Source organism: Clarias gariepinus, chromosome 23 (genome assembly GCF_024256425.1).
Source record: "Clarias gariepinus isolate MV-2021 ecotype Netherlands chromosome 23, CGAR_prim_01v2, whole genome shotgun sequence".
Taxonomy (NCBI): Eukaryota; Metazoa; Chordata; class Actinopteri; order Siluriformes; family Clariidae; genus Clarias; species Clarias gariepinus.
In genome coordinates, this window is record NC_071122.1 from 21,621,410 (window position 1) to 21,645,414 (window position 24,005).

Consider the following 24,005-nt stretch of genomic DNA (forward strand, 5'->3'; position numbering starts at 1 on the left):
ACTCGCCGGCCCAAAATCCTCTTCCAGCAAACACAAAGCACAGGTTGTTAAAAGGATAGACTAGACCAGACCAGAACAGAATAGAAATAGAGAAAAATAATTAAAATTCATTTAAACAGAACATCTCTGTACAGTCTTGACCACACTTCAAGCATTTCCACATGTTTGGGGCATTAAAGGAGTTCCTGGGAGGCCAGCATTTCAGACATAAAGCACGGAGTCTGATCATGGATCTGGTGTCCTGAGAAAACTTTCTACCTTGATGGTATCCAAGCACTGGTGAAACACAGTGCATTAGTGTAGCAGTGGATTATATAAAACAATAAATGGTGTCTGGTGTCTGGGAATGATTCTCTCTACCTAGAAAATGGTTCTGGCCTTGACTGGTGTTGGCAACTGTTTCTCTGGGGACTTGACAGTTCGATAGTTCATGACTGGAACTTCTTACAAGTCTACCTGGGTCTTCAATAACTACCTGGACTCCATATTAACATCAATTAACATCAGCTATTATAGCTGAACTGCCTCCCACCCTACACACTGTATAAATGCAGATCATTTACTGCTTTCTGTTTCACCCAAATGAGGATGGGTTCCCTGTTGAGTCTGGTTCCTCTCAAGGTTTCTTCCTATTACCATCTCAGGGAGTTTTTCCTTGCCACTGTCGCCCTCGGCTTGCTCACCAGGGACAAACTGACCATTTTGATTCATACAAATTCACATTTCATACAAACCTAAATAATTCTTTTGACTATGTAAAGCTGCTTTGCGGCAATGAAAATTGCTAAAAGCGCTATACAAATAAAATTGAATTGAATTGAATTGAAATGGGGGTTTTACTCTTATGACTGTTTTCTGTTATTCTGCACAATAAAAATTCCATTGTTGACTTGAACATCCCTCGTATAATAGAATTAAACAGATTTAAATTAATTATGAAATTACTGTAATTGGGTTGAGTCCAACACATTATTAAAGCCTGGAAGGACAGTGCTGAACCGTCAACTTCAGGAAAGAACATCAGGACTGATTATGATCGAAAATCACTTAAACGTCTGCTGAAGTTGCATCATAAAAAATCTACAGAAAAATGAACAGTGCTTTGCTTAATAGTGAAAGTATTGTGCAATCTGATGTGAACTCACAGGATGGAGACTAAACAGCTTGTGTGTCCATAAAAAGGGCTTCAGCTTGCTAGGAAGCATAAAGATTTAACTTTGGAGCAATGTGAGAAGGTCATGTGATCTGATGCATGATGGGCGCTTCAGGGTACGAATAAGCTAAAGTAGACTTAAATACATAGAACAACAAGAATGAAATAAAATAGAATATAAAGGGTATTCGTTAAATCTAGTAAAATAGTGCGAACTAGACTTGAGCAGTGTGTGTACTTTAGAAAGGATTGAAGTGCATCTCAAAGCATCTCAGAGAAAGCAGAGTGTAAGACAGATTCCTCAGGTATATGAATGGCAGCCTGGGAAACCCTTTACACGTATTCCTCTTTCTCTCTCTCTCTCTCTCTCTCTCTCTGTCTCTCTCTCTCGTAGGCTGAATCAGGAGACGTTCACAGTGCCCACATGTGAAGGCAGACAGCAGGAGCAGCTCCACCTGGACGGAGACTTCTCGTGCTCTGCCGAGTTCTTCGTCACCATCGCCGTCTTCGCCTTCCTCTACTCGCTGTTTGCCACCGTGGTCTACATCTTCTATCAGAATAAGTACAGAGAGAACAACCGTGGCCCTTTTATTGTAAGCACGAACAAACGATTCCTGTTTAATATGTGCGTCATATCAAGACAGAAGACATGTCTTGAAGAATGTATGAAAAAAACATCTTCAGAGTGATGTCAGGTGGCTGAGAAGTGCAAAACAGAATAGCAAAACCAAAAAAATTTAATAAAATAATCAAAATAATCAGTGGCAGATGTCTCTTCCATCTGTGGGTAAATTTGTAGGTTTGTCTGAATTGTCGTTGTGTTTTTGGATTTGTTATTTTGTTTTTTGAATTTCTTTACAGTTTTGTTGTTTTCTTTTTGGATTGGTTCTTTTGTTTTGCACTTCTCACCACTGTACTGATGCCACGTAGCCTGATATGTAGCAGAATAAATATTATATGATAACAGCATGTCTTGAAATGTTTAATTTCAGCAATTTGATTAAAATACATTATTATTTTTATTTATTTATTTATATGACCCAGCCTACTCCCTGTTATCACTTATAGCATAGCACAAATAAGAAAAGGTAATTATTCCCTCAACATAAATGAACTTGTACAGCAAAACACCTTTAATTCGTTCTGGAGGCGAGTTCTGGAGGCGAAAACTTATATTGCGATACAAATTTTCCCATAAGAAATAATGTAAATGCGGATAATCCGTTCCAACCACAAAAATATTACCAATATTACAAAAAAAAAACACACGGATAATCACATAGCTTTTGAACGCTTTGTATTGTGTGTTGACTCTTTCAAAAATGAATTTGCTGATGCAAATTTCTTACTAAAATTCGTTTTGAATGCGAAAATAAGGGAAGGCATTCTGTAGTGCCACTGTAGTGTATATATATTTATATAATCCTCAATATAATTATTATTAATATTAATAATTAGAGATTATGTGGAGCATTAGCTGTACACATAAGTCCACATGCAGGCTTTACCATATGAAACAATAACATATTAGAAGTTGAGCCACTGTTAAAGAAAATTTATTAAAATTGACACCTTCTTTTTATTATAATAATAATAATAAATAATATTATTAATGATTAAACATTAAAAGATTTGCCACCGGATTAACAGCTAATTAGTTCAGTGTTTAACCTGTGTCTGGTTTAAAACTGGTTCCTCATTAGTGCGATGTGTGTGTGTGTGTGTGTACTTGAACAATAATCTCCTAGGAGACCCATCCAGGTTTCTCTTAAAAACATCTCCTGTAGTGAAGTGGAATAATCAGACAGGGCTTTCTTGTACTCATTTGTATTACCAGGCATTCTCATTATACACCTACGACGTGTGAGAATGGAGGAGAATGTAGCGGCATTGAATGCAAGAGCTAAGCATGAAGTAAAGCAAAGCCTATACCGAGTTTATACCGTGAACAACGTTGACTTAAATCCAGATGTGTTTGCGCAGGACTTCATAGTGACAGTGGTCTTCTCCTTCATGTGGCTGGTGGGATCGTCTGCTTGGGCCAAAGCTCTGTCGGACGTGAAGGTGGCGACCGACCCTGATGAAGTGTTTCTGCTCATGTCTGCGTGTAAAGTGCAGACCAACAAGTGCAGCTCGGTGTACGGGCCGATCTGGTCCGGCCTCAACACCTCTGTGGTATCACTTCATTTTCTCTTAGACCTGTGTGATGGCGATGCTGTTTCTCTGTTATTTTTGGTAACATATCTAGGAGAAATAGAATTTTCTATTTTACAGAGGTAGATTAAAGTCACACATGTGGTTAGGAATGACTTACTTAAGGGTTGAAATGAAAACGCTTCTATTTTGCATTTTTTTATCATTTAATACAACAATTTTTGGTACAAATTATGTAACTGACAATGGCACAGTGGCGTAGTGGTTAGCACTGTCGCCTTCCACCTCCAGGGTCTAGGTTGGATTCCCGTCTCAGGATCTTTGTCCACAGAGTTTGCATGTTCTCCCTGTGCTTGGTGGGTTTCATCCACATGCTCCGGTTTCCTCCCACAGTAAAAGACATGCAGATTAGGCTAACTGGTGGTCCCAAATTGCTCATAGTGTGTGAATAAGTGTGTGTGTGCCCGAAGATGGATTGGCACCCCATCCAGGGTGTACCCCGCCTCGTACCCGAAGTCTCCTGGGATAGGCTCTTTTTAACTCTTTTGCTTTAATGAAAAGTCACGGACTCCATATGTTTTTACTGAAATCCGATCACGTGCTTCAGCATAAAAGATTAGACATGAAGAAAGTCTGACCTTTTTGTGCGAAGAAGTTAACCTGGTCAATATCGCACACCAAGTAAGTAATGCAGAATATTGGATTTTTAATATTCAAGAGAACGAACACTGCCTTTCTTTTCTTAAATATGATCAGTAAAACCTCTTCAAGGTTGATTTAACACTTTCGGAGTTTAACTGGACACATATAACCACTACTGAGTGTTCATTTAACACTGGGGAATTTGCTGTGTAGGTTAAAACCCTAAAACCCCTCTGATTATGTCCAATTTTAATCATTTTCTTTTCTTAATTTTAATATTCTTAACTTGTTTCTACACCTTCGGTCTGTTTCTTGATATACTTCTTGGATCATCATATCAGTAAATCTGAGCTGCTTTTTAAATGCACATAAGTGATCTGTAATATTAAGTCACACATGTTAGTTTTATTGCTATGGCCTATAGAGTGCAGAAGGTAAAATGTATCATATCTCATATATCAATTTCTGCAAGAATCGGTTGATATGTACTTTATCGTCCTGTTCCTTCCGCAGAACTGACTACAGTTTAGTCCTAAACATTGCTTTAAAGCACTTTAATGAGCACTATCCACTTGGATACTCCAGTTGTGATTGAAATACATGCTTTTTTTTTCGCTATAAAAACACACAGCAGGGAAATCCTGATGTCAAAATAAGGCTGAAGGTTCCCTTTTTCTTACTATGTCAGATAATCCTCATTTAAATATTCCAAAAAGTAGGATTTCATTGAAGACCTCCGAGGTCCTCCTCGTGAACAAACTCGGCCGTATCTTAGGAACCGACCTGATAGAGTATTAAACCTGGTAACAAAAACAGAGCTTGTTGAACTCAGAATCTGAAAACTCAAATCACCCAGAATCCGACTCAATACCTGATTAGATGTGACGGGTTACAAATTATTACTGAGATGAAACTATTTCTGAGCAATGTACTGTTAATAACCTTTAGAATAGCTGTTTTGTAATAGCATTAAAAGTAACTGAACTGTTCTTTTTGTGACTACAGACACATTAAACTCTACTGTATACAGTAAATGATAGTAATTGCACTGAGCATGTTACAGAATGATTAATTAAAAAAAAAAAGTAATCTTATAGTACATTATAAATTCAATTTAAATTCCAGTTGAAAAATAAATAAGGAGTCACACATTTGTTTCACTCTGATTTGTAGGTGTTCGGCTACCTGAACTTTGTCCTCTGGGCCGGAAACATCTGGTTTGTGTTCAAAGAGACTGGCTGGCATAAGGGTGGCGCAGCCCGATACCCGACACCGGCTCCTGAAAAACACACCACCGCCTTTAACCAGCAACCGTACAACCAGCAAAACTACAACCAGGGCACCTTCAACCAATCAGGAGCAAGTTTCGGAGGAACCGGAGGCTTCGGTCAATCAGACTACAGCCAGGTGGGGAGTTACACCTCAAGCGGGCCCATGCCCTACTGACCACACACACCAATTTATCATCCGATTACATAACAGCTTGTCACATGGGGCGGGAATCATTTCAAGGCTGAGGATCCGGTACTGTTAAATGCTCTTGTTTTAGGATATAAACATGGTACATTAAGATGTATTCACTATCCAAATCTATCCACAGAAGTTGTTGTTGTTGTTGTTTTTGGCTTTTAAAATTGCTCATGAAAGTATTTTTTATTTATTTTAAAGTATAAAACCTATAATGGTAAACAGTTGAAAAAGGATTTGTCTAGAACTCTTGAACAGAGGGTTTTTTTTTCCTGTCACAACGGCGTTTAAATGAAACCCTTAATTATCCATAGGAACAAAGAAACAACAACCAACAACCCAGTGTATATTTCTGTACCCTTTTCAGTTTTCTATATTGTTCCGGCTTGATGCATGAAGATGTGCCGCAAAAGGTTCTGTACAAAAAAACAAAGCCAGCAAATGTAACGCAAAGCAGAAATTTTTTTTATCATTTTGCTTAAATTAGGTTTTAATTAACCTGTAAATTCCATACAGTACATGTATATATGGAGTCTAGTGGAGTCTTCTTGCTGTTGATGGCTTTACTCTTTTTTCCTGGTTTTTGTACCTTATGCAATGTTTTTTGTCCTAAATGGATCTTGTTTAATGAAAATTAGATAATTAGATAATAAGATAATTGCAAAGCATGGCATTAAAAAAAAGAGAGAAATGTATTATTTATTATACAGATCAAATACGCTGCGCGCTCTAATGTGTAACTTTTTTTTTGTCTGTATTTTTTTGTTGTAATTAATCACACTGTGAATGGTGCCGCATGTGCATTTTGAGTAATGCTAATAAAGATTGTGTACAGAGTCCGAGTCAGACAGTCTTCTTATAGAAATGTACGTTTGTTTATTAATTATTATAGAATTCTAATATTGAGAATATTTAAAAGTAAGAGCAGGATAGTATGATGAAGACATTTATAGTAATGTCACATGCAAACTAATATCACTAGCATTTGGACACAAATATATGCTGTTTAACTTAGTTTATATATCATGAGGGGTGTTCAAGTTAAACCGGGACTTGTGAATAAAGTTTGGGTAAATGAAGGGTGAAAATCGATTGACATTTACAGAAGACTTCATGTTATTCAAGCAAAGGTAAAACACAAAAATAAGTGCATTAGTGTAGCAGGGAAATACATAGAGAGATAAAGGAGTGTTTACTCTCCTAACTGTGTTCTGTTGTTCTACAAAATCAAAAGTCCTGTTTTGACTTGAACGCTTTTCCTTATTTTTATATATATATATATATATATATATATATATATATATATAATGTATATAAAGTTTATATAGTGTATGTCGTAATTTCTTTCAAGTTTCAATGCTTCCAATACTTGCGGATCTGAAGGACTTTTTGTAGCCATTTATAATAATTTAATGTAGAGGAAGATGTTTTAGTCATTTACTCACCAGCCTCTTTTTTCTGTCTATGAAAATAATTTTTAAATATAAATACAAAAATTAAGGTTGTCATGGTAACAAGAAGCCCACAATTCCCTGGAGACTTCCTTGTGGTGGTAAATACTGTTTTTCCGCTTTAATTCTGACACTGGAGACTCCTTCCTAAAAAAAAATGATGTGAAAAAAAAAGTGTGTATAAATCTGTAAAATTACTCAAAACCATGGGACCAATAAAAATCGTCCATTCAACAGCGTGCTAAAAATGTAAATAACAGTTTGTTTATTATCTGTAGAGCATAACCTGATTAGGAACTGTTCTGAATTTTAAATGAATTTCTGTTGTATATAAACCTGACGTCCCCTCCGCCCCACTCTTTAAGCCAAACTTAAACAAATCTAAACTTTTAACATACATCTTTTCTCGTAGAGTGTTCTCTCCAGCAGGAGACCTGTGTTCAGTTTTCCACCTCCACACTGGAGGTTGAGCTAAGCACCCTGGGCAGTTATTGACTGTTGTGCCTCCACACAGCTTTCACATTTATTTTCTCATTCAATTCCATACTGCGAGCTGGATAACACCTCCACATTTAACTCTCTGCTATTCTCTAAACCAAAATGAAAATCACTCTTTCAACGATATCTTTACATTTCATAAATTGGAGGACCCGAAAACAGTCTCAGAAAAATTGCTGTCTGTCTGTCTGTACGTCCAGATTTTGTCACAGCAACATGCAAAAACTATCCGGACAGAATTTACTCAAGATATCTGCCTGAAGTTTAACCTGCACCAAAAGTGAAATCAAAATGTTGAGTAAAAGCGATGTAATGAACAGTTATGTGTCGGATTTAATAATCTACTTTAAAATAAGCAACTAATGCGCTACTTGCTCAATGTAAACAAACACCTGCACCTATAGATATTAATTAGAAAAGATAAACGGGATCAGTTCACATTTTCACTACTGAATACAACTTAGTGTAAATAAGGCACAAGATACTCAACTCTTTAACATTTTATTTCATTTTATTTTATTTTTATTTTCTAGTGTGAAATAATGTAAATCTGCCATAATGCTAGTTTTATGCTAACATCTCCTGTTTGCAGAGGTCACTGACCGTCTAATATAAGTCATTTTGGATTAATTTAAAAACAAGAAGTCAGTGAGTCATTAATCAAGATACAACCACTAAATTAGTGATTATTTTTTAACTCAACACCAGGGTAATTGGTTTTTGTGGCAAACAAATCATCAGCCACATCACCATGACTAGCCTACTTTGCTAACGTCTATTCTGTAGTGTAGTGTGGTATATCTCTCATAAATAAATGATTAAGATAAAGATTTTCAACAAATAGTCTGATGTTGTGGGGAATAAATGGGTTTCAGTGAGTAGATCTTGGATAAGTGCTCTTACTTAGGAACACTTTTTACCCAGCTGTCAAAGCAAATAGGACAGGTGGCGTGGACGATCAGGACGCCGTGTCCTGACCACAGTGTGCGCATGCTGGCTTTAAAGTTCTGACCAAAATCTTATTGAGCACAGCATTCTCTCCTGATGGTGCTGTTACCATAGCGACAGGGGAGGAGATGTGGAACGGCACGCTGTCCACTAGTTCTTTCCCGCTCGTAGTGCAGAGAGCAGGGCATCTTGACTTTTATTGAGTGAGAGTAAAAAGAGCTGCGAGTTCTATTGTGCAGGAAAACAACGGGAGATGCAAGAAGTCACAGGGATAGCAAGGGTGACGGAAAAGATGGTCTGATATTAGAACTGTGGAAAGGAGAGTTTAAGAGAAGACTAGATATGATGTCAGCTTTAACATGGACATGGATATATACAGTATACTATATATTTTTTTATTCTTCAGTTCGTCAGGCAAGGGGAACTTTTAGGTAGTAAAGAAATTAAATATCGAAAAAACAACTTTAAAGAACCTCATTATCTAAGAGTTACGAGGAGCGTTCAAGTCAAACTGGGACTATCGACTATCAAATCACACAGGAAAACACTTGATGGAGTAAAAGCAGTGACTTATAACTTTGTGTTACAATGCACCACACCATTGTTGATTGTTTGTGTCCAAATGTGTTTTATTTCTTACTACGTTTAAGAAATATGTAGGTTCATATAAATAAAGACAAGCGTTCAAGTCAAAGCAGGACTTCTGATTTTGCAGAACAGAACCCAGTTATGAGAGTTTTAAAAAATCCTTTATGTCTTTATATAACCCCCTGCTACATTAATGCACTTATCCCAGTGTCTTATTAGGGCTTGGATACCATCAAGGTAGAAAGTCTCAGAGCCATGATCATCCAGCCTGCTTCATGTCTGAAACGCTGGCCTCCCAGGAACTTGTTTAATGACCCAAAAATGTGGAAATGGCTTAAAATGATTGTGTGTACAGATCCCACCCTTAGTTTTATGCCTTCATTCACAAGGAAAGTCCCGGTTTGACTTAAACGCCTCTCATAATATGAGAAATCTAATCAATCTTTCAACCTTGCTCTTTAGGAGAATAGAACCCTCATAAATCTGCAGGAATACTTTGGAAGAACCTTTTTCATTCCAAAAAAATTACCTTCACCCTAAATTGTTTTAATTGAATTATGTTTAATGTCTACTCAGCAGTTTAAACAATTTGTAGATTTTTTTTTTCTCAGAACAAAAAGTCACAGTCAACATTGTTATAGAAAGTGTCCATTAATTGTCCTCACTGAGAAATATAAATGTAGGAAAAAAACAATGCAGCACTTCTGGCCTCAGTGCCTTGTGACATTCCCAGTCTATTATTTAATTATTGCCTGACATTCTGTCCTTATGACATTAAATCCCAAATCCAGGTCTGGAGAGTGTAAGAACATGGACTGAGCTGTCTGAGTGACGTTTGCTTTTAGACGCATGAGACAAAGTTCCCAGTGTCTGTCCGTCCAGCTTGGGCCTGACTCATCAGGTTGTCATGTCCGTCTCTCCACATGACCCTGAGAATCGCTTTCTGTCTCCTGGTGGAAAGAAGGGTATTTAGCTGTCGCAGAGACTCCTGAAGGTTAAGGAAAAGTCCCTAAAAGTCCAATAGTGGACATTGGGACATTGCACACAAGCCTGGCCTACACCTAAGCTTCCATCTAGCACCATTAAGGGATTTATTTCCGTTTTAAGTTTCTGGAGAAACTTTAAAATCATTTCTTCAGCAATCTTGAACACAAGGTTACCCTAAAAAAGAAAGCTCCAAGTTGGACCCCATGTTTGTAAAGATAAGAACTGTTCTAAATAAACTCTTGAGGAAGCTTTTTTCCAAGATTGTAGAACGGGGCTAAAGTGATAACACACTGGCTAGTCTGTTCCCCCTAGCCACTACCTAAAAATGTGAAATAATACCAAAAACTCTGCAGATGCAATCGTACCTATTGAACCTTTACTTTTATAAGTAAAGACTGTTACTGCAATAGTGCATATGTAAAATGTTTTGTGGTTTTGCATTTCGTGTTTATGAATCGTCTTGTTGCTAGACACCCAAAACATCAAACATCTGGGTTGTTCGACTACATTTGTGTTAAGGTTGAAATTCCGTAACCCGATTCTTTTCAGTGTGCTGCTCGAACCGGATTTGGCCTCGCTTGTCAGATTTGATAAAAGCCTCCACCAGATGAGAGGATGCAAACGTAACACGGTGTGACAGATGCAGTAATCAGTGTCACATGCGGGTATGCAGGTGACATGACAGCAGACCCGCGCATAGACCCTCGTGTCTCTGGAGAACAACACAAGCCGCAACAAAGAGTAAGTTTGTCAAGATTTAGTTAGAAATAAAATAGGCTGAAAGCATTAAAGCACATTGGACACCCACTTGTCGATCTGCTTCCATTATAAACTAGTCCTACACACTTGCGCCGTGGGCGATTAGACGTATACCCTTAAACAAACCTTAAGCATCACTGTTTAAGAGCCGATAAATGTGAAAGGTCTTAACTCCATTACTGAACGGCTGAGGATTGATTGCTTTAGACTAAACAAACAGACTCGGGTGTGGAAAAGTGACCTGAAGTGACCTGTGCAACAGACTTTTAAGACACTGAGCAGGACATACTGACACATAACCTTAGATACAGTTCTGAAAGTGCAAAAGTCTTGATCCCCCCCAACATTTATTTGTATTAAATTAAGCGATAAATGTGAAGGTAAAGAAATGGTATCAAATGTTAGACCGTGAAAGACTGCACAGAATACAATTAAAAAAAAAATGTTTTTATGTAAGCAGCGAGCTCATTTCCCCTCTCATCTGTTCCAACCACTCAGCATTCAGCATCAGCAGTGTACTAATCACCATCTGATCATCTGTCACCATCTGCACCTGTTTTTCATGGCTTATGTTGTTTTTTTTTATGCTTAAATGATTCGTAGGTCACTGTGTGCCTTAACTGGACTGAAAATGAGAGCCAAATACTTGCAAACAAAAAAAGGCCTTAAGGAAGCCTGGAGAACTATTTCCTAAGACTACATTAAAAATACCAGAAAGTCTGGCCCTTTGGAAGCAACATATGAAAAACAGCACTATTTCTTTGGCTCTTAAACTACTAACGCATGCTCATGTGTTTTGGCTCACTCTAGAGTGCTGATGTAAACAGGAAGTCAGTCTTAATCTCAGGAATGCATTTATGTACCTACATTAAAATTTATAAGCAATAAGACATGAATCAGGATCTTGCCAATGCGTGTGGCCTTCAACTTCACCCATCTTAAACATTTTATTACAATATCAAATAAAACAGATCAAGCGTTAACTTTCACTATTCCACAGGTTACTTGGCCCCCTAAATCACCCCATTAATTCAACTGATGTTAATTAATTACGTGATGAATGAAGTCCCAGGTATTCCTGAGAACCGTTTCTCTTATTGTACACTACCGTTCAAAAGTTTGGGGTCACTTGCAAATTTCTTTGTTTTTGTTTAGTGATTTATTTTCTACATTCTACAACAATACCGGGGATTTCAAAACTATAAAATAACACATATGGGATTAGGTAATTACGTAACAAGAAGAAAACCAACAGTTAGTTGTTATTTTAAGACACAGAGGTCAGCCTTTCTGTAATAGTTCTTGCAAGAACAGTATTGTCGAGTGCATTCGCAAAATCCGTCAAGCACCATAATGAAACTGGCTCTCATGAAGGCCGTCCCAGGAGGGCGAGACCAAAACCTACCTCTGCCGCAGGCGAGAAGTTCATTTAGAGTTATCAGCCTGAAAAATGACCAATTAACAGCACCTCAGATTAGAGGCCATATGAAGTCTTTACAGAGCAGAACTATAAGACATCTCACCATTAACTGTTCAAAGGAGATTAATGCATTATTTGGATGCCTTCAGCATTCCTTTACAATGTAGAAAGAAATAAAAAATTAGGAACAATCATGGAGTTAGAAAGTGACCCCAAACTTTTGAACGTTAGGGATTATCAACAGAAGTGGCATAAGAGATGTCACGTCGTCTGTCTCAGCCTTGAGAAATTGTCTTTAAGTGCATGACAGCAGCACCATCTCCTGGGCTGGAGCATCATTACATGCTGTACATTAAACAAAAAGATACAGAAGCCAAAAGGATCATGAAAAAAGTTGCTTTTATTACAGTGAATTGTCACATTTTATTTTAAAAAAACTGTGAACTAGGGGGGAAAAAAACTGTGTGTGTGTGTGTGTGTGTGTGTGTGTTGGGGGGGGGGGGTGAAATGGGGACTAATCTCCGTTCTCCATTGGGCTTTCTTGGGACGTTTCATCACTCTCCATCTTCTCATCATCTGCCAAAAAAAAAGAGAGAAAAAAAAAAAATCTGATGATTAAAATGCAGGACGTAGGAAACAACCGGAATACGAGTTGCTAATTGAGCTATGAAAACTTAATGAAACCAGCAAGTCTATCACAGTTTAAGATTTAAATGTTCAGTGTTGCATCTAGATATTCAAGAAAAAAAAAAAACAGATCTTCAAACAATCTCCTTTTAAATCAGCGTCCATCTTAGTGGTTCCACAGAAGTTTTGACTCACTTTTAAGAGTCTGCTGAAGCTCCTGAATGGTACTGAGGAGGACATGGAACTGTTTCTTACGCAGCTCCAACTAAAAGGGGAAAAGAGAAGCTGAACATTAGGGATGATTTTTATTTTATTTTGGGGTGTCTGAAAAAGTAAAGCGAATTTTAAAAGACCAGGAAGAAGAGACTTACCTTATCTTCTACGTTCTCTTTGATTTGTGAAAGGTGCTGAAGTTCTTTGTCCAGCGCTTCAAGCTGCCTGCGATGACAGAATCATACTTCATCATGAGTTCCTATCAAACTCTGAAGAGCTGATTAAAATATCATTACGTCATTGGGTCTAGGGGTTTAATTAAAGAAATTATACTCACTGCATCGTTTCATGTCTGTCTGGGTGTTGCTGGATGACTTTCGCTAAAGCATCATACTCTTTAAAAAAAAAAAAAATTATATTAAATACAGTATATTTAATAGAAAAATAAACTGCTTTTTGTGCCCTTCATAAGGTTCCTACAGTTTGGGAGACATAATGGCGTTTCAGCACTGGGTGCACCCTCAGACCACAAAAACGAATCATTGCATGCTGCTCTCCTCTCAGCACATGCTCCCACTGTCTGTGTTTTGCTCCCACTGTCTGCCACTGTCTGTGTTTTGCTCCCACTGTCTGCCACTGTCTGTGTTTTGCTCCCACTGTCTGCCACTGTCTGTGTTTTGCTCCCACTGTCTGCCACTGTCTGTGTTTTGCTCCCACTGTCTGCCACTGTCTGTGTTTTGCTCCCACTGTCTGCCACTGTCTGTGTTTTGCTCCCACTGTCTGCCACTGTCTGTGTTTTGCTCCCACTGTCTGCCACTGTCTGTGTTTTGCTCCCACTGTCTGTGTTTTGCTCCCACTGTCTGTGTTTTGCTCCCACTGTCTGTGTTTTGCTCCCACTGTCTGTGTTTTGCTCCCACTGTCTGTGTTTTGCTCCCACTGTCTGTGTTTTGCTCCCACTGCTGTAACAAATGATCTGATGTAACACGTTCACATCTGCACAGCAGTGACTGGGGACAGTAGACTTGAACGAAAAGCACTGGCTAACAGACGTTTTAAACACACACACATACATACATATATATATATATATATATATATATATATATATATATATATATATATATATATATAGAGAGAGAGAGAGAGAGAGAGAGAGAGAGAGAGAGAGAGAAAAGAAATGGCCATACCTTGGCGGTTCTTTCGTACTCTTTTTGCTCTCTGGATCTCTTTTTTGCACTCTGCGATTTTCTCATGCGCGGCTGAGATGCTTTGCTCTGCATTAAGGAAACAGACCAGACATGAGTTCAAACCTCAAGGTGCTTTAATTCTATCAAACTTTAAGAGGGAACTGTTGTTTAAACTCCTACACACTCCTATATTTAACTGCTCTGAATTGCTTTTTAAAGATCCTTTAAAGAGTCATCAGATACCGGACCTGCTCCTATAGATAATGCAGATTTTGACCTGAGGAACAAAAGAAGCCTCATGAATATTCATTTTCAGCTTTCTGTAATCAATATGGTTAAAACAAGGGAGGTTTTTGCTTTTGTTTGCTGTTTTATTTTTCAGTGGTCTCATATGGTTAAGGAGTATTTATGCAAGTTATTTTGAGTTGAGGATTATTTAGGAAGAATCACATCAATAATGGAGAAATGTTTATGCTGACATGAAGTCTGGTGAGAAGACAAACAGAAAAGAAAGAAAGCTGACTGGACTGGCTATGTTTGTTAAAAAAAAAAAAAAAAAAAAAAAGGAAAATGATCTTTACTCCAAGCTTTAGGTTCTTTGTCTAATGAGACGTTGTATAAAGGTAAATCCATGTTCAAGTTTTTTTTTTGTTAGTTTTTTTCTCTCGCAAAAACAGTAACTGAAGGTAGGAACTAAAGCTGTGAGAGGGGAAACTAAAAAAAATTCACACTGGAGGATTTTTCCAAATGGCTGATTGCCACTTTAAGGCATTAGATTTAATTTGCACAGAATTCACACTTGTCTCAAATTGGGACATCCCGCCCTTACCGATGTCTTCGTAGATCTTTTCATAGTTCTCCATCTCCTTCAGGTTCATGTCATACACCAAGAGCGTCTTTCCCATCGAGAACTCGCACTGCGACAAGCTTCCCAGCATCCTCTGGTACTGAGCAAATCTGTAGGGGGGGAAAAAAAGAAAGAGAAATGAGAACACAAGATTTGGTTCCTTGTGGAGTCTGGTTAAAACTGAATTTAACTTTTTATTAACTGAATAGAAGAAACAAATAACTAATCTGTAACAAGCTCTAAAAGCCGAGTTCTGGATTTAGTCACCCTTCTTCCGGCGTCACATTTGAGTGGCACCACTTGATGAAGCTTTTCAGAAGGACGTTGATGCGTCTGTCGTCTCCCGCTCCGTCACCATCGATAAGCAGCCGTTTACGAATGACCTCATCTGGAACAGAGACAGGCACACGATAAGCTTAAGCAAGATGCGACACAGGTGGAGGACTTAGTATATGATTACTATCAACACATGATATTAGAGCAAAAAAGGTGGATTTCCTTTTTTTTTTACACCATGAAACTATATAGGTAGTGGGTGTGTAAACTTTTAAACTGCACATTAAGTTGTAATAACTGTGTTCTTAATTTCTAATTGTTTAAAATTCCACTTCTTTGCTTTCCTGGAAGCTATAAAGTGATAAACCGTGGGCTGTATCCAAAATCACTCCGATTTTTATAATAGGCGCACTAGATAAACAATAGGCCCAGTTATGTCTCGACACTGTAGGAACCCTATGGAGGCCACAAGGAGCGGTTTGTTATTCGCCACATTAATAGACTTACAGGCTAACTCTTAGTACTAAGCATAAACGTTACACGATAGCTTATAATCAAGTTAAAGGGGTTGAAGTTAACTTAGATATTTTTACTATTCTATTTTAATTACTATTCCCATATCCGCTTGAGAATTATTTTAGATGTATTACTATAAAGTCAGTAATAACCAAGCTAGCTATGTAGCTTCAGCTCTGCTAATCTGTTAGCTAAACACCTAGCGATGGTCTTCAACATCTATACACCTCTGTAAATCTACAGTGTTTTGAGTTAACGTTTGAGTTACATATTTTTTTAATACAAATAATAATTTTCCGTAAACATAACATAAACCGGGTCTTACCATCAGTTATGGTGCCCATTTGTTCCTCTGTGTGTATTGAGGGTTTTCGATAAAACTTTATTGAAACCCACGGGAGGAACAAAGTAATACTCACTGTTTAAAACATAGCGCCCTCTGTGGACGCATCCTTTATTGCACTTAATGCTAAATTAATTTACACTGTTAGTTTTTGACTAGCGTAATTCTGAAGAGTTTGTAGAAATAGTTAAAAGTTTAAAGCTAAAAGTGAGCAAATCAGCTTTAATGTAATCAGTGATATTATTATTTATTATATATTTCAGGTTAAAGCCCATGTACACGTCTGTCTGTCTTTTTTTGTATTAATTAGCTGTAAGTTCTGTTGTACAGCAGACCTCACGGCTAATAAATACAAAAAAAAAAATCCCATTCTGTAAGGTTGAGTATCTTACACCTTGTTTACGCTAAATTGTACTTCTTTCATCGTCAGCCAAATACACTCCCTGTTCAGTAATCGGAGAGTAAATCACAGATGAGAAATGGAAAAAGTAGATCGGATAAAGATGAAGTTTTGTCTTAAAACGCCTCCAGCGTGTTAAAATTCACTTATACCACTTCAGCGCTGTTATTTCAGCCAAAGTGAAAATATGAACTAATCCCAGTAAAAATATTCAGTTTAGATTTTCCAATTAATATCCATTGGTGCAGGTGTTATTTTACATTGAGCAAGAAGCGCATTAGTAGATTATTTTAAAGTAGATTATTAAATTCGGCACATAACTTTTCATTACATCGCTTTTACTCAACATGTTGATTTCACTTATGGTGCAGGTCAAACTTCAGGCACATATCTAAGTACTGCAAAAAGTTTTATTAAATTCTGTCCAGCGGTCGTTTTAAGACGCACCCAAATTTTGACGCATACACACACAGTGCGCTGTTAAAAAACTTGTGGTTTATAATCTGGCACATAGGTGCTCACAACTTTACTTTTACCTAACATTTTTATTTCATTCATGGTGCAGATTTAACTTAATACCCAAGTATTGTCAACGGTCAATTTTTCTTCAGCCAGTTTTGCATGATGCTGTGACAAAATCTGCCTGGACAGACATAAAGACGTACAGACAGAACATTTTCTGAGACTGGTTTCTGGTCCTCCAATGTATGAAACATAAAGATCATTAAATGAGGGAGTTCTGACCAATGTACAGACAAAATAATTATTTTATTTAAACAGGAAGGAAACTCTGACTCTATTACAGTCTCGGTGCATTGTGCCTAATATCTATTCATTTCCATACATTTTTCATTTCACATAATTTATATTAAAATAACAATTTGAATATTTGGTAGCTACTTATCATCTTGAAACATGAGAAAAAAGAACAAGCAGTTTATATATATACACTATATATATATATATATATATATATATATATATATTATCACTCACTCACTCACTCACTTATTATCTATACTGCTTTAATCCTCCTGTTACCTTTGAATTTACTAGCTACTTACTTTTATCCTTGGGATGACACCAGCAATTTGAACCTCAAGAAAATTTTCATAATTAAAATTGTTACCCAAGTTTATGTATAAACGTCACTAAATATGAAGCAAATAAAAATTATGTCAATCATTTATTTTGAGACTTTAAAAATTGAATAGGGTCAAAATGACCCCAAAGATAATAGGAGGGTTAACCTGTCTTCAGGGTCGCGGGGGGCCTGGAACCTATCCCAGGACACTTAGAGCACGAGGCAGGGTACTCCCTGGAAAGAGTGCCAATCTATCACAGGGCACACACTCACCCTCTCACACACTACGGGCAATGTAGGAACACCAGTTAGCCTAATCTGTCTTTGGACTGAGGGAGGAAACTGGAGTACCTGAAGGAAACTCACCAAGCACAGGGAGAACATGCAAACTCCAAACACAGTGTCCGAGGCAGGAACCCTTTGGGTGCTAACCACTACACCACCATTCCGCTTGCTTTGGGTTTCATGGGTAAAAATTCAAGAATAATAAGTCATCAAAGAAGTGAAACTGATGGATCATTGAATATACTAATAAAATCAACATGTTCTTTAAACATAAATGGGATCCTATTAACGCTCTTGTTACTTACTTATTTTATAAATTCTTAAAAAATACATCATGATATTTATTTATTTGTTCTGTCTAGTGACTTACTTTAAGTATATAGTGAATATATTGCATGAAATAAAATAATAAAAATGTGATGTTTACTTGCTGGTCTGCTTGCATGTATTTTGTGATCTATCTATCTATCTATCATTTCCCTGCCATTTATTAATTCCTTTATCTATTTAAATTTGCTTCTTATTTATTTTTTGTTTATTTGTTTCCGATTTATTATTTATTTATTCATGTATTTATTTACTTACATTTATTTTATTATTTAGTTCGTTGCGTAGCTGTATATTTCTTCATTTCCTGTTTATTTGTTTACTTCCTGTTTATCTGAAACTATTTGTTAGTCTCCTATTTGTTTGCTGTTCTTGTTTGCTCGTTCACTTTCCCCCGCGTCAGGATTGGTCAGCTGACGGTCCAATCAGCGTGCTGTTTGTGAGTTCGAACTCCCCGCCGGCCAATCACCGCGCGCGATTTGAGTTTAGCCGGATTACGGGTAGGAGCTGTAAGCACGCCTGTTCCCGGTTGACAGGCGGACAGCGGCGGCGGAGCGATGAGCGGCGTGGTGCGCATGCGCGCTGGCTGATGTGACGCGCTCGGTCCCAGAATGCTGCCTGGTAAACAGACATGGAAGCACCTGGTGAAGACCTCCAGAGTCCCTGAGCACCGCGCCGCCGCTCCGCGTTCCTCCTCCAGCATCGTTCTGTGTCTCCTCTAACGGCTATACACATCAGCTTGCTCTCGAAGCCTGGCTCGGATCTCTGAGCTCCGGGACAGTAGGTAAGAGAACAAAGATGACAGCGGCGTTAGCTGCTAATGGCTGTTCTGCTTCTCGACAGGGGCAGTTTGGATGCTAGCGATGCTAACGCTGGGCTGCAAATGGCTTCGGTTAGCACCGCGGAAGCTAACCGCACCGCGGAGAGTCGGGGTTTCATGCTAACAGGCTAACGGTGCAGTTAGCAGAGAAGCTAACCTGCTGCTAGCGCCCCCACCCCCCTTTCCCGCTCCTCCTCCTCCTCAAACGGCAGAAACATTTTATTTTGGTGACGTAATTCTTGTCTAAGTTTAAATCTTATTGGCTTTTAACGGCGTGATTTTCCACGTGACACTGTCTGACATTCCCTCAGTTCAATCCCTTCACTTTTCTGCTTTCTTGTTTTGTGTTTCGCCATGTTTTTTTTGTTGTTGTTGTTGCTTTCACTCTGTCCAAGTGCACTTGTTCTAGGGAAGTGACTAGAGCAGGCCTCTGAATGAATGGAGGAATGACAGCTGACCAACAGGGACAAAAACAAACTCTTAGAAATGATGTTTAAAGCAAAAGCAACAACTTATTTGTATGTGAAAAGGTTTCACAGATGAACAATGTAAAGAATTTATACTGAGAAACTACTTGGTTTACCCACACAATTTCCATTTTTATATACTTTGTTGTTGTTTCGTTCTCTATTCAGACACAATTCATATGTATTCAACATTTATATATGTATCAATAACATGATAATTATGATGTTCATCTTATCATTATTGCTCTTGAATATGTAACTGTAAAATGAAATTCCTGCGTTTTACTCCAAATTATGGCGTTTAGGACATTATGCAGAAAATCAAGTGCGCTATTCTAAACAGCAGGTAGTGATCCTAGATTCAGCTCATACGTCTGCAATGGCTCCTTTAAACAGACTTTTATATTATTACGACTTACAGTCAGGCTTTTTAATCATAACATTTGATCAGAGATATTCTATGTAGACGTATATCATTAAATCACACAGTACCAGTCAAAAGTTTGGACACAAGTTTTATAGATTTATTTTCTACATTCCATAACATTACTTTTTTTTTGCATTATGTAATTAAGAAACAATACCAACAACAACAACACCAGTCTGTTGTTATTTTAAGACATGAAGGTCAGCTGTTCTGGAACAGTTCTTTCCAGAAAAGTATTGTCAAGTGCATTTGCAAAACCCATCAAGCGGCATGATGAAACTGGCTCTCATGGATGAAGACCTTCCCAGAAAAGCAAGACCAAAACTTACGTCTGCTGCAAGTTCAAACTTTTGACTGGAAGAGTGTGTGTGTGTGTGTGTGTGTGTGTGTATACCGATCAACCATAACATTAACACAACTGCCAGGTAACCTAAACAATTTTGGTCAAGCTGCTGACAGGATCATGGACATCCAAGGCTCAGCTTACCCATGTGGACCAAAGGACAGTCTGAATGGTCCAATCCCACAAAAAAGCCAGTGCAGCAGACACTGAAAATGAAAAAAAAAAAAAGGTGCTTTTGATAGAAAGGCACCAGAACACCCACTGTGCACCACAGACCACTGTGCATGGGGAACAGTAGGCAAAGAGTCTAAGGCTGCCAAATCGGGCTGCAAACTCCAAAGATCCATTTTTGATCCATGGACGCTGTAACCAGCAAACCACAGCACCCAAATGATCTACAGCCAACATCCTGGTGCCAGACACCACAGCACACCACTAGAGGTCTTGTGGAGTCACGCCCAGTGGCACAAGGGGAACCCGAGACCTAGGTGGTGTCGATGTTAATGGTTTTAATGTTATGGCTGATCAGTGTTTTTTGTGATCCTAAGCCTGTGTTAAAATTCGTGCTGTTGCCAGTAAAACGGAGCGCTTCCTAAACTCAGCTCGGAGGGGAATTATTTTTATTTTAACCAGATACGCAAACTGCAGGCCTGTGGTCACGCTGACTAACCACCATACACCGAAACCATTTGCATAAATGCCATTTCCGCTGCTTGTGATAATGTCAGGCGTGGCGTGTAACATTTTAAAGCAATATTACTTTTTTTTTCCCAGAGGAGTGACCTTTATGCGTGTTCTTTCTTATACGCATACCCTTTCGATTCTTAACATCCGTAGACTATACTATATCATGCACAATTACTTAAGATTACAGAGAGCCCTTAGTACTGAATTCACCTGCACTATCATGTATCAACGCTTAAAATGTGTTAAAAAGCCTGAAGAGTTTTTTAGAGCTGATTTTTTATTTTTTTTTGTTTGGGAAAGGGATTAACGAGACGGGATGCCAACTGCGCTTATTGGATCGGATTACTCTGTAGCGGCGGGTTGCTCCATAAGTAGCTCATGTACCAGAAAGCGACAACCAGATTCGCTTGGCCTTCAGCCGAGTGGCGTCTCCTGTTGGCAGACATGCGGCCGACTCCCTAAATGGCGGTCGTTGCGCGTGGACGATGAAATCAATACGATCAGCTTTCTCTCTCTCTCTCTCTCTCTCTCTCTCTCTCTGCCGTGTACCTGCAGGTCCTGTGTTTAGCGTGTGTGGCCGAGCGGTATCACCAAAGCCGATGAGGATCTGCTGATTTGGGCTGCGGAGTGCTGTTTTTCACTTTTCAGTAGGTATGAGACGTTGTTTTTGCCTATAATCTGCTATTTTAAGACCCTCAGCGGGTTAAAACAGTCACTGCGCTCTAATAGCAGCATCAGATATTCAGATCTATAAAAAATAAAACACTTGAGGACATGTTTGACTACAGTTAAAAAAAAAAATTATTTATTGATCAATGAGGTGATGTACTTCCTGTCCATTTGTGGTTATGTAAGTTTGTGGAACATCTCCAAAACATTTAATCACTCACTTTATAGAAGGTATAAACAGTCGTTCCCTTCGCAAAGCTGTCTTTTTTTTTTTTTTTTCTTTTAATCTCTGTGTCAAATTAAAGAAAAAATGTATGATGCATGATTTGGATCATGTGAACTCAGAGGGTCTGAGATGAGGTCAGGATGATCAACACAAAAAAAAACCACACACACATATGCATGCATTGTTAGTTGGACACATTCGCTTTTTTGCAGCATTTCAAAGGCCAATACTGTCATAACAATTAACATCCGAGACAGTTTCCAAGTGTTATCAGGTCACACTGAAAGGGCCGGCAATTTGGAGCAGTTAATAGATTTATACAGGGTAAGTAAGTGGTTTGGCTCTAGTTTAACTATGATTTGACTCTCGTTTGACTCTTATCCAGTTGTCATTCAACTATGATTCGACATCTGATTCAACTATGATTGACTCTTGTATGATTTGACTCTTCATTCTTGTATCTTTTGACTCAAATTTTTTATTTGAATTTGATGACTCTTGTTTAATTCAACTTTGATTTGGCTCTTGCTCAACTCTGATTTGACTTTCGCCTGACGCTGATTCAACACTGATTTGACTTTCGCCTGACCCTGATTCAACTCTGATTTGACTCTCGCTCGACTCTGATTTGACTCTCGCTCGACTCTGATTTGACTCTTGCTCAACTCTGATTTGACTTTCGCCTGAGCCTGATTCAACTCTGATTTGACTTTCGCCTGAGCCTGATTCAACTCTGATTTGACTTTCGCCTGACTCTGATTCGACTCTTATTCGACTCTCGCTCGACTCTGATTTGACTCTCGTTTGACTCTGATTTGACTCTTGCTCGACTTTGGCTCAATTCTGATTTGAACATTGTTTGACTTTGATTCCACTCTTGTTCCACTCTCGTTTGACTATGATTGGACTTTTGTTCGACTCTTGCTCGATTCAACTCTAATTCAACTATGATTCGACTCTGATTCGATTTCCGTTTGACTCTGGCTTGATTCTGATTTAACCCTTGTGCGACTGCAGGAAGTGAACTAAGCACGCCGTGTATTTTGAGCTGTTGATATGAATTGAGCCATAGGACAGACTTGTACTGCTTTAGAATTGTCATATGTTTAGAAGACCATTCCTTGATTTTTACAAACATTCTTGTTCTCCATTTTTGTATGATTTCTCTATGCATTTGGTTAAGGTTTTTACTAAATTTTGACTACTGAACAAAAGAGATTTGTTTTTAACCTTACATACCCTCTGTTCTTGTGTTTTTCATTCTTTCTTTTTTTTTGGATTGCATGCTATATGGTGTGAAACTAAATCCTACAAATGAAAAGAACCAGTTAAGCTGTGATTCCGACTTCTCACCACAACAAATGAAAAGGTGTGAAAGCGTCCAGAGAAATCCAAGCTGACCATCAGATGCTGTCAAGCCGTCGTTGCACAGCTGCAGCTGACTTGTGCCAGCAATGTGGAACGGAGCATAAAACTACAGGCAACGATGGCTTGAATTGGCACAAACGGCCAGTCGGAGATTAAAATAATAATGATTAGTGTATGAAAGTACTACAGTCCCTATTTTTTTTTATCTACGCAAATGAAATGACTTTTGTTTTGTTCTCTCTGTGCGTAGGTCCATCTCTCTCACACGTCCGCTAGAACTCGGAGGAGGCGAGGCTGGCGTGTAGGTTGTAGATTGGAATGGGTACCAAAGCTGCAAAAAGAGATTTATTCGTAACTCCGAGCAGATCAGAATAAACACACAGTGTTCAGTGAACACAGGAAGCCAGGGTTAATGAGGATGAGAGTATATTAAAAGTCAGGATGTATGCTGTTGTCTTGATTGCTGGCCTTTTAAACTCCTTTATAAGTGTATTTTTCTCTAAAGCAAAGGTTTCAAATGTAACACACACCATGACCAAAAGTATACGGACAACTGATCTTCGTACTCGTATGTAATTCTTTGTTGAATTGTTGCCTTAAAGTTGGAATCACATGATGCTCTGTGTTTGCTGTAGCATAACGGATTACTTTTACTGAAGCCAAAAAGCCTGAACACGTTCTACCACGAAAAAGCCACTGTTTCATTTATTACCCACAATGCATTTTAAGTGTACGAGTAGTGGTGCCATAGGCTTTAGCTTTTACTTTATCTAAACATGAGTGTAGCGGCACTTTAATGTTTTGGTCTGTCCAGCATTTTTATTTA

At 38.3% G+C, this 24,005-nt stretch overlaps 3 protein-coding genes across 8 annotated transcripts in view; 2 read left to right on the plus strand and 1 right to left on the minus strand.

The window, feature by feature from the left end:
- Positions 1 to 6,252, plus strand: part of synpra (synaptoporin a) — a 30,036-nt gene extending 23,784 nt beyond the window's left edge. For both annotated transcript variants that reach the window (XM_053484216.1, XM_053484217.1), the window contains 3 exons: positions 1,548 to 1,746; positions 3,137 to 3,328; positions 5,123 to 6,252. In XM_053484216.1, the coding sequence (XP_053340191.1) occupies positions 1,548 to 1,746; positions 3,137 to 3,328; positions 5,123 to 5,395 (664 nt within the window). In that variant the 3' untranslated portion in view covers positions 5,396 to 6,252. The remainder of the gene's footprint in view (positions 1 to 1,547; positions 1,747 to 3,136; positions 3,329 to 5,122) is intronic.
- Positions 6,253 to 12,541: 6,289 nt separating this feature from the next.
- Positions 12,542 to 16,154, minus strand: thoc7 (THO complex 7). The gene is made up of 8 exons (XM_053484379.1): positions 16,059 to 16,154; positions 15,209 to 15,329; positions 14,924 to 15,051; positions 14,095 to 14,181; positions 13,245 to 13,302; positions 13,066 to 13,132; positions 12,890 to 12,959; positions 12,542 to 12,643 (listed from the first exon to the last, which is right to left on the minus strand). Exons 1-8 carry the CDS (start codon positions 16,075 to 16,077, stop codon positions 12,582 to 12,584), a joined length of 612 nt encoding a protein of 203 aa, XP_053340354.1. The 5' UTR covers positions 16,078 to 16,154; the 3' UTR covers positions 12,542 to 12,581.
- A 2,403-nt stretch (positions 16,155 to 18,557) lies between these two features.
- LOC128511636 (ataxin-7) overlaps positions 18,558 to 24,005 on the plus strand; it is a 118,930-nt gene continuing 113,482 nt past the window's right edge. For 2 of the 5 annotated variants that reach the window (XR_008356187.1, XM_053484580.1), the window contains exons 1-2: positions 18,558 to 18,956; positions 21,472 to 21,567. The gene's annotated coding sequence lies outside the window, so the exon portion shown is untranslated. The remainder of the gene's footprint in view (positions 18,957 to 21,471; positions 21,568 to 24,005) is intronic. The other 3 variants (XM_053484581.1, XM_053484583.1, XM_053484582.1) reach the window with 3 other exon arrangements.

Bases quoted from the DNA above. Each gene is read 5' to 3' on its own strand.
- thoc7 (XM_053484379.1), bottom strand. The intron at 15,052-15,208 runs GTGACTAAATCC...CCCCCCCTACAG, and splicing joins AATGTGACGCCGGAAGAAGG to ATTTGCTCAGTACCAGAGGA. The intron at 13,133-13,244 runs GTGAGTATAATT...CTGTCATCGCAG, and splicing joins GACAGACATGAAACGATGCA to GCAGCTTGAAGCGCTGGACA.